Below are 11,678 nucleotides of genomic sequence, written 5' to 3'. Positions count from 1 at the left end.
CAGCGCCACCTCGAGTCCCAGTTGCCGGATTCTCTCAACGACTGTCGCAACCCCAATTGTAGCCGCGTCGACCGCCGCCTGATGCGACCCCCCGTGAGCCAAAACTAGCGTGTCGTCAGCGTAGCATACCACGCTGACGCCGCTCGGGAGGTCGGTGCGCAGCACCCAGTCGTATCCGATGTTCCACAAGAGCGGCCCCAGAACCGAACCCTGGGGAACACCGCACGACATCTCTCGCCTGATCCATTCCCCTTGGCGACCGGGGTAAATGACGGCCCTATCCGTCAAGTAGGCCCCGACAACGCGACGGAGGTAGGCCGGCACCCGGTGATACCGGAGTGCCTCCCTGATACAACTCCAGGGCAGGGTATTAGAGGGATTGGCGATGTCAAGCGACACCGCCAAGACGACCCTACCCCGGGAAACAGCATCCCCCGTCGCGAGAGACCTCACGCGCATGATGGCATCCACAGTAGAGCGCCCTCTGCGGAAGCCAAATTGGCTGTCCGCAAGATCCGGCCCAACCCTCGTCAGGTGCTCGACGAGGCGGTCTGAAATAACTCTTTCGAAGAGCTTGCCCACCTCGTCGAGCAGGACGATGGGCCGGTATGCGGACGGACTGTCCGCGGGGCGCCCATGCTTCGCGATGAGGACCAGTTTCCCCGTCTTCCAACGAAGTGGAAACTGGCCCCTCTCCAAACATGCCGTGAGGAACCTCTGAAGTCGAGGCCCGAGAGCCCCCAAGGCCAGGACCCAGGCTTTTCCAGGCAAGCTGTCGGGCCCTGGGGCGGTGTTCTTGGCCTTCATCTTGGCCACCGCCACCCTCAAGTCTACCCCGGTCACCGCGGGAACAGTGACGTCGTCGTCGTGGTCCATGCCGGGCGCCGCCGAAGGCGGAGCCATGGGCGGAGGAGCGTGCTCCCCCTAGTGCATGGAACAGAGCGCCAACGACGCCCTCGACCAGTTCCTGCCGGAGACTCTGCGTCAGTGGGGGCGCCCAGATGCGGAGCTTGCTCCGCACCATTTTGTAAGGACGTCCCCACGGGTCTGCGTCAAGAGACTCCAGCAACTCCTGGTGGGCGCGATTCTTAGACTCTAGAATCGCGCCCAAGAGAGCGTCTTTTGCGTCTCTGTACCCCTGATATAGCTCCGCCTCTCGAGCCACCGCATCCACAGGCCGGATGCGGATTTGGCGGTACCTGGTGTACCGGCGTCGCGCGGCATAGCACGCCGCCTGGAGCGATGCCAGCTCCCGCGACCACCAGTACACCTTGCGCCGCGCTTGGCTTCGGCGGACTCGGGGCATTGCCGAGTCGCAGACAGAGGACATAGCCTCCCGGAACCAGTCGGCCTCGTTATTCACATCGTCCGGCCTGACCGGTGCTTGCACCCAGGACTGGACGATGGAGGCTTCCAGGAGGAGCTCCCTGTCCAGCTGTCTCAACACCCAACGTGGACCACTTGGGGCCCGTCGGACTGGCGCGCTCGAGGGATCGGTGGAGACGTCGAACCGGATATACCGGTGGTCCGACAGCGTCTCCACCGCCTCCATTACTCGCCAGTCGACAACACGCTGCGACAATGCGGGGCTGGCAAACGAAATGTCCACCACGGACTCACCCCGCATCCGCACACACATGGCGACGGAACCGCTGTTGAGGACGTCCAGGCCAACCTCCAAGGCCCAGTCCTCAACCATTCGCCCCCGTACATCCGTGTACCGGGAACCCCAAGCCTGGCTCTTGGCGTTAAAGTCCCCAGCACGACGACGGGAAGCGAACCGTACTCGACGACGACGTCACTCAGCTCCCTGAGGGAGTTGTGGAATTCGGCGAGAGTTCGGCTCGGAGAGAAGTAGCACCCCACTACGACTATCCCTCCGAACCGAGCTGCGACACAACCCTGGCCCCTCTTCACCCGCTCGTGGGTCAGGGTACCGGCGGCGGCCGACGCGATGATGGCCACCGAGCCGCTCAGGTCCTCCACCCAGTCATTCCTGGGCGGGACAAAGTACGGCTCGGAGACCACGGCGATATTAATCGACCACCGCGCCATGCTCTGGAGCAAGAGATCCTGAGCTCTGGCGCAGTGGTTTATGTTCGCCTGGAGAAAGCGCAATGGGGCCATTAATGGCATTCCATTGCGCTCTCTCCAGAAGTAGCAGCGGCAGCGCTAGCGGGAGCCGCGGCGGAAGCGGCAGTGGAGGCCGTGGGCCGGCGTTTGCCCCGGTATTGGCGGGAGCGGCGCAGGCTCTACTCCCCGCTCCGGTGTTCGGCTGGCTTGCCAACCGCCGCACAGGCTAAGCAGTGCGGCTTGTCGGCGATGCACGAGCCGATTTTATGACCGGGCTGACCGCAGCGGAAGCACAACGCGCTGCGGTCGACCTCCGAGGTGCACCTTACCCCGAAGAGTGAAGCGCTTAAGGTGGAAAGTCGATGTGTGTTAGAATTTTATTAAGTGTCATAAGTAGAAAGTAATTTTATAAGCTAATGTTATTAGAGAATTGTTTATAACGTATGGTGTTATGGCAGAAGCTAGCGGTAAACACACAAAGTATCATCAAGAAATTTTCTTTTTAGGGGTAGGTAGAGATATATCGCACATTTTATTAGTATAAGTGTGTAATTGGGGTGATGACTTAAAAGCATAATACAAATTTTCACGAGCCAAAAATCGAAACTGATACAATATACATGCATAAGCTTCTGTCTGAATTCTTCATGTATGTCTTTGAGAATTTATTTTACTACGTCATCATTTTACAATTTTCAGTAAGCAATTTCATGATTGGTTTTACATAGAAACTAGCTTTCGCTCGCGGTTCTGCCCGTGTGATAAGTTTTATTTTGCATGAAATAAAGGAGCCTATATTTTAAGTTACATTTTAGCAATACATCGGTGAAAAGCGATTTAATTCCATGGAGTAGTTTTCCTCTGAAGCGTGTACCAACATAAAGACAAATAAAAATCTACAAACTGTTGTTTTGACTTCTGTTGCTCTAATAAAGACCCCCATAGTAGTTTTCCTTTAATATCTATCGTGTAAAGACATTACATATCGGTCTGTTAAAATTTTATTACATTTAATGAAATGAAATAATTTATTTGAATTTGTAAAATGTTATACATTATTTAGATTCCGTCAATTTTAACTCTACCACTACCGGAAAACAGTTCCCACAAGAAACTCTGGTGTTGGTTTTTTTTTAAACCAGTTTATGGTATAAACTACAGTACATGAAAAAAAAAATACGTTTTTTTATTATTGTTTAGATGACAAATATTTTTTAATAAACTCAATGACGTGAGAATGAAAAATTAAATCCCGACAATATACGTATGTTCGTAAGACGCTCATAAACAAAATTTTATTTCAAACCAACTTCACCAGGAGTCAAACTTTCTACGCAAGTCAAATAAGAATCATCGTTATCACATTTATTGATAAGGGATCAAGTTACATTACCTTTCCTTAGGTGTCGAAATAAAAACGAAACTACGTTACACAGCGTAATTTTTGTGGTAGTATATTTTACTCCACTGTACTCCGAGTTAACAATCGTTATATTATGATAATGTTTGATATTCGATATCCCATGGGAAGACGGGATACGTAAATATAAATAACAATTATTGAGTGAAAAGAAATTTTACTGTCAATATTTATTGATTTTAAAAAGTTACATTATGTTTAGATAACACCGTATTTTATTATATCTGATGTTTATTTGACCTTTGATTATCGTAAGGTCATCCCAAAAACACATTTCGAAACATTGATAGTTTATGCTACTATTGGACAGGATTTTGGTAGAAAAATACTGAAATTGGTGTGTCAGATTTCGTGGTCATCCGATGTAGAGCTATTGGGGCTGACCAGCATCATTTTAGCAATTGTCAAGGGTCGTGTTGTTGTCGTTGATTGACATTATATTAGCACTATATTGTACTTACAATAGGGTATTATGTTTGATTTTGTGCCTTTTTTATATGCAACATCAATTAGTACAATAAAGAAAAACAGCATTAAAATAAGATAAGGAATGAGGCGGTAATTCAAATTTCAAATATTGCTACGTGCAGGAGTGGGCGTGGAGTGGGGATATCGCTCTATCTCTTTCTTTCGCACGCATCGTAATGTCCGATGACGTCACATGCAAGTATATCGTCTGTTTTCTATTATTTGATAATTATCCCTATTATCTAATTTCAATGGCTTGTAACTTGTGGAGTTGTCCTCAGATTTCAATGTTTTCTACTTTAGAATTTATGTGACGTACATATTTTACAAAAGTTATAAAAATAAGTCAAATATCTTATTAGGTGTAGGGAAAGCCACACAATATTAATAATAACTAGTCATCTTATTAATAACTATTACGAAGAAGCTTTAGTTGTGTTGTTACTAGGAGAGTTGGAAACTAATTACCCCACCCTTAACACTTTGCTTTCTTAAATGCAGTCTAGATTCCTCCTACTAATATTTAAAAACAGTTGTGACATTTATTTATTATTATATTCCATTTGGAAAGTTCTTTGTTGATATCATTGTTAAGTCACTCATTGACCGCCATACTGAGCTACTTGTTTTATGATAAAAGATTGTGCGACGAACCCCAGAAAATATTCAAAGTATTAAAATTCATGAACCGTTCCCACATTGAATCCCAAAGAGTCCATATTTTACAATCATCTCCAGGGGCTTATAATAAAAATATTTCTCACAACTTGCATTAGGGCGTAAGTGTTATTCTATTCATGGTTTAATGAAGTCCCCATTTCCACACAAAATGAACTCATGAAAATTATTGTTGTCAATAGCACCTATTGTGATGCATGTTTAGATTCGTTTGACACGACGCTTTATGTATGTAATAAATGCAAGCCGTATTAAGTATACAATCGATTAAATACAAAATCGATTCTACGCAGATTTGATAAGGTTTGAAATCGATTAGAATTTATTTCATGAACTGTGAACGGAGATTTGCGCACGCCAGTTGCACCCGGAGATATCTTTTGTCCACATTTGATTGAATATCGAGTTCACAATCGTAAAGTTGGATCGATTATTGTGAATATATGAATCGATTTTCAAATTACTAAGCACATGTAAAGGCTTTGTGAATTATAAAGCTGTTTGTAAATTGAGTTCGTGTGAATCGAATAATTTAATGGTAATTGTGAAATCACATTTATTGTGTCAAAACACTAACAGGACATAAAAATGTATATTATTTAATTTTATTTGAAATTCACTGCGTTTATTTGCTAGAATATGTTTTTAAAGATCTGTGTTATTTTTATATTTTACTGTTTTATATAATTTATTTATTAATCAATGGGTATCATAAATGAAAATAAATTTAAACATCTCAATAAATAAGTCATCTAACAAAATGAAAGCAACAACAAAATCTAAGATAAAATATTCTAAACATACCTAACTAAGGAGATAGTCGTTCAATCTTGTCCGGTGATTGATGATCTGAAGAACGAATGGATGACCGAATGGAATCGATTTCGTGAGCAATGGGCCCCATTTGCATATGTATAGAGGACGAAATGAGACGCTTTATAGCGTGAAAGATGCGCAAAATCTTTAGACCGTTGTGACGATTTAAAGATTGATATGTTAAGCTTATATCTATTTTACAATTTAAGTTTTTAATAGCTTTATATATTATTTTTTGCAATAAGGTTCAAATTATAAAGGGTTAGATTAATGCAGCCGTTTTTTTTTATCCTTAGATTTGGCAGTACTCTGTGCTCGACTGACGAATGATGTTGTATTTTTAGATTATGGCATGCTTTGTGCCGGAGTGAGGAAAGATTACCCCACGTAAGTCGACACAATTATGCCGGCCTGGACATATATAGGCTGATCCTGGAACACAACACATTTACGTGAGCCTCTATGGCGGTTTTAACACTGTGTACGGTGTTTATTATCCAGGTAGATACAAATATCCCTCCTCCAGCAAACTTGACCGTTTACTATCTTAAATAAGTGCTACAGTCCTTGCTATACAAGTTACTTGATGATAATCTCCAACCTTCAATCTTTAACCAACAAGAATAGAAAGTTTCCACTCATGTCCCACATTATAAACATTCAAGTAACAATTGCGTGCAATTCTACCAGTGAAATTATTGCAGTAAAAACAGGCGACGGCAAATAATAGTGTATTGAATGAAATGCATCAATTTCTTGTACAAACGATAGCTTTTCAAATGTAACAGCGGTATCGGAAGCCGGGCTGGGAATCAATGATGCCTAATAACTACTGTGCGGCTACCGAATGATATCTTATTGTGGATTTTCGTTTTATTTCGAAAGACTGAACGAATGTATTGCAGAAGCCATTATTGTGTAGAATGGACTGTTTTATTTATTTAATTCAGACGTAAAACAGATTACTATTTTTTGTGTATTGCTTTTAATGATGATAAGAGCTTGCCATTCGTCAGATGGTAAGCGATACGATCTGCCATAAACAGTAAAAACACCATTCAACAGCTTATATTACAAAGTATAGTTTAGTATTCCACTGCGCTCGCCATACTGAGACATGAGATGTTAAGTCTTATTATGTCTAGTAGTTACACTGGTTACAATTTCCTTCAAACTGGAATACAACCGTGGCTACACACTGCTGCTTGGCGGCAGAAATAGACATTGCGGTGGTACCTACCCAGGCGGTCTGAACGAATGAAGAGTTGCTGAAGCCAGTCCTGTATAGAATGAATTGTTTATTTATTTAATTAAGTCGTAAAACATATTACAATTAAAATAAACAGTTTTATAAAATATACAAACTTAAAATTTTATTGTATTCCAAAACATGCGCCCTTGTACGGATTAATTACTCGCGTGATATGTTCTGTAAGGGAAACCGACACAGCATATATATACTAATATATGAATATATGCGATTTCCAAATCGTTCTAATAATAATGAGATTATATGTAGGTATGCCGACAGGAATTGGGTTATATGGTCCCTTCACTGCTGCTACGCGGCTCATAGTCCATACACCACACCAACGAAGTTATTACTCTCTCCGATCTCCTTTATAGTTAAGATCTTTTTACGTATCCACAATATTCTTTCCCCACACTACGTACTGCGTAATTCAGTCGCGTCCTACACACAATAATACGCAGGTGCATAAGAGAGAATAGCTGCGCCCGCGCCGGTCACGTGCCTCAATCTTAGCCTTTATTATTGAGATTGTACATCGATTCCATCCGCTGTGTGGTCTTTTGGTTTCATTTTAAAACTAATACTGTCTTGGCTAAAATAGGGTAGAACTCGACATTAGCTGCAGTAGAATGAATATCCTAGTAAAAAAATCATACATTATTGAAATTTAGGTATAATTAGGATTTCATCATTGTGCTTCCTCTGTTAAGACTCTGTTTTCTGTTGGTCTTTTATAATCTATTAAAATCTTAAATCTTATAAAAATGTTAAGCTTGCTTGTTGCAAATCAGAATTGTGCCTTGGATCACAAGATGTCGCTATAATTTATAAATAGCTTACAATTTAAGTAGTTAATATTTAATTCTTATCTGTCGCATAGAATTCTTTGGGGAGGCCCATGTACAGCAGTGGACATCCTGCGGCTGATGATGATGATGTTGATAAGAATCTGTATGTTATTATTAGTGTAATAAGGCAATATACCTACATCGAATTTATTGTTATTTTTAAATCTACTGTCTTTTACATTTTTATATATATCTTTAAAAAGCAATGCATATAAAAATATGAAAAAATGAATTACCCTCGGTTAGCAAAGCTCAAGACCCAAGCCACCGATTGAAGAATTCAATGTCAGGCATCTTCTCACGCGCGCCGTGTTCACCAATACTGCCTTCTGCATCTGACCTCTGACCTAACAGCCAATTGAGAGCTTCTGAAAATGTTGATCAAGGCTCTTTGGCATCAACTCTACGCCATTATTATTCTGTTATCTAAACCTAACACTATCAGCCACATAGTTTTATAAAGAAAGTGCATAAGAAAACTTGTTAATAATTACATCCAGCACAGGTACAGTTGTTTATCACTGTAACTCGAGTTTCTTAACCACACTGTAGGAACGAGTCGCAACACTTGTCCATTGACAATCTAATTGCAATCGATTATCTTTATAGAGCTGTTAATATGTGTTTCCGTTTGAAAAAAGTTAATTATCACTTTCTATAAATCTGGAATGGTGTTTGCGTTTACTCTGATGGTATAAATCGTTGATAATGTTAGTTGGAAATGTTTTTTTATTAGTAGTTAAAACATAAAATTAACACTTATAGATCTAGGAAGTTAATTATAGATGGCTATTGGCAACGTTTCACATATATTTTTATAATTAACATTTTGTTAAATACTTAAATAATATGTTTTATGGTTTAAAATTTGGTTTATATGAATTAATATAATCACAGTCAATTAATTTATAAACAATAGGTTATAATAAACTGTAATGAAGTTTTTGATTCTTGCTTATTTTCTGCAGCGTCATCTAACCTTTTGGTGATAAAAATTACCTTCTAATAACATGTAGTGCTTTCTGTTGGTCAACCCCCTCTTCCTATGGCCGCCTTCGACAAGCTTATGAATGCTTTTGGACATCATAGCTGAACTCTATCCCACTGGAGGAACAAACAAGAAATCTTGTAGTGTGGTTATTAATTCGGTGAAAGTGAATGCTGTCAAGACAACGTTTATGTGCAAATTTTAAATAAATACGTGTAAATTCTACGTAAAATTCTTCAATTCTAAACTGAAACATAATTTATTTGTATTGTAAAGTTCATCTAAATCCATCCAAAACTTCATTCGTTTACATCTAACAAACATCCAAACAAGTCCATAAACTATATAAGAATGAGTTCTGTGTAGACTGTTTTGGGTTCAGGTTTCGGCAACGAATGGGTTTTTTTACTTAATATCAGCTCAGGAAATTGTGCCCGATATTGCAAGAGCCTCGTCCCCTATCACATCATGAGACGGAAAGTGGGTGCATTTGTTGCGCCTCTGCCTACCCCTTCTGCAATAAAAAAAGACGTAAGTATATGTATAGATTGTAGGATATCTTTACTAAAAAGAGTGAGTGTGTGTAAGTAGTTTGTAAGATATCTTTACTAATGACATTGTACGTATCACCTCTATATGATTACAAAATTGTTTACAATGTACACGCAAGCAGCGATTATTGGGCGACCGCGACCGGTAAGACTACTGACAAACAGGATTCTGTTGTTACGTAATTTATTATTCCCCTGTATTATAAATTTCTTTAGCATTGTGTAACGTAATGAGTTTAGTCGTTACTATTATATTCTTATGACTTAATGCCTTTTAAGTCTTTTAATAATTGACTGGATGGTCTTGTTAAATAAATATAATGTGCTTGATAAACCATAGTTCGTATAGTGAAAACTGGTTATAATGACAATGGCAAAGTTCGTGCAAATACGTGTTTAATAAGAGTGTCTTTTATTACGTCTATTGGATATAGCGTCCAAGTCAGGTGGTCCCTTCAATGTTATAAACAGTTTTCACCGTATTACAATAGGTAGTAAAAATATTTTTTCCTTCGATTTCTATAAGTAATTATTGTCTTTAGTAATGATTTATAAATTATAAATCTTTTGTGAATACTATATCCAAAATATTTATAGACTCCTAGGTGTTGCTCGCGGCTTCCCCCGCGAGAATTGCCTTGGCGCTTCAAAGTCTCTAAATCACTTTAGCAATTCATATCAACATATTATGTACGACGCCATATAATATTAAAAAATATTGATAAAAAATTGCCTTAAACCTCATGGGAGCAAATTACCTGGTTAAAAACTAGCCTCTTGGAAAATTATAAATAGTAATAAAGTGAATAATAATAATAAATAGTAATAAAGTGAGCTTACCTCGTAAACCTATAGGAAAAATAATACACGATGGCTTAGAAATAACAAATAGTAATGAAATCTGTAACCTGTTTAATGATTACTGTGTCGATCAAATTATTGTAAATCCAAAAAAGAAAACTGTAAACATGACAAGATTAAATGATACATTTTTCTTAATCCTACCACACCGGAAGAAGTTTCTAAAATAATACTATCATTAAAAATACAACTAGCACTGGGATCGATAACTTGTCGACTAATATTATAAAGAAAGTTCATAGTATAATCTGCTATCCACTATCGTTTATTATTAATTTATGCTTTGAAGAGGGAGTGTTTCCAAAGCCTCTAAAATTATCCATTGTTAAACCTATTTTTAAAAATGGCGATGAAACTTCTTTAAATAACTACAGGCCCGTTGCATTGATTCCAATATTTGCTAAGATCATTGAAAAAGCTATTCACAGTCGGCTATATAACTTTCTTGAAAATAAAAATATATTGGTTGAGGAACAAAAGGGCTTCAGGAGGAGTAAATCTATTAATGCTGCAATATTTGATTTTCTTAAGAACACAATGAATAGTATAGATAATAGAATACCTATTTGTGCCCTTTACATGGATATGACTAAGGCCTTTGACTATGTTGATCATGAAATATTGATTCATAAACTAGAAAGATACGGTATACGTGGCAAAGGACTAGAATTACTTTCTTCTTACTTAAGTGACCGACATCAGTGCACAAAAACGACTAACATAAATATTTATAATAAATTAGAAACAAAATATCGATCAAAATTTAGAAACATAAAATATGGTGTCCCTCAGGGCAGTGTGTGTTGGGCCACTATTGTTTCTGGTGTACATTAATGACCTGCCGAATAATATTAACCATCCAACTGTACTATTTGCCGATGATAGCACAATAGTTATTAAGTATGATAAAAATTACAAATACGAAGATGAAATAAATAATACCTTGGAACAATCAATCGAATGGTTAGAGCAAAACAATTTACGTATAAATTTGAGAAAACTCAATTTATGCAATTTAGTCAGCGACAAATAACTCAACAATTAAACATTAAATATAATAGGGTAACAATTAATGAAACAAATGCAACAAAAATATTAGGTTTAATAATTGATAGTAAATTAAATTGGAAACAGCAAATTCAAGCTGTATGTAAAAAAATTAATTGCTCTGCTTATGCTTTATATAAATTATCTAAGGTCGTAAATCGTGATGCGGTACTTACAGCATACCATGGTTACGTGGAGTCAATCTTAAGATATGGGATAATCTTCTGGGGTAACTCAACAGATAAAAATGATGTATTTGTCTCTCAAAAGAAATGTATACGTGCAATATGTAACTTACCTCCTAGGGAAAGCTGTGAACCCTACTTTAAGTCACTGAAACTTCTCACATTTCCGTCTTTATATATTTATGAGGTAGCTGTGTTCATTAAAACCCATGGCCATTTGTTTGAAATGAGACCTCCAACTGATACAAGGTTACGAACAAGGGAAGCTAATTTTATCTATAGGAAGGAGCAACACAGCGCTTCTGCAGAAGAGTATCTATCGAATGGGGCCAGCAATCTATAAACTTAGTCCAACTATTAAAGATGTGGAACAGATTAATTTGTTTAAAAGTAAATTTAAAAATTTCCTTATTAATAAATGCTTTACTCGATTGATGATTTCTTCAAATCATAATAATAAATTTAATCTTGTCAATGTAATATAATAAATA

The 11,678-nt window shown here is 38.9% G+C and overlaps 1 protein-coding gene across 1 annotated transcript; it reads right to left on the bottom strand.

Moving 5' to 3' along the window:
* Positions 1–1,551: 1,551 nt before the first annotated feature.
* On the bottom strand, positions 1,552–2,127 carry LOC119192156. The gene has a single exon (XM_037445993.1). The coding sequence runs from the start codon at positions 2,125–2,127 to the stop codon at positions 1,552–1,554; it is 576 nt and encodes a 191-aa protein (XP_037301890.1).
* Between the last annotated feature and the right edge of the window lie 9,551 nt (positions 2,128–11,678).

The sequence above is a fragment of the Manduca sexta genome, unplaced genomic scaffold, assembly GCF_014839805.1.
Source record: "Manduca sexta isolate Smith_Timp_Sample1 unplaced genomic scaffold, JHU_Msex_v1.0 HiC_scaffold_2410, whole genome shotgun sequence".
In the NCBI taxonomy this organism is placed as follows: Eukaryota; Metazoa; Arthropoda; class Insecta; order Lepidoptera; family Sphingidae; genus Manduca; species Manduca sexta.
The sequence above is the reverse complement of the archived record's forward strand: the minus strand, read 5'-3'. Positions and strand labels throughout refer to the sequence as shown.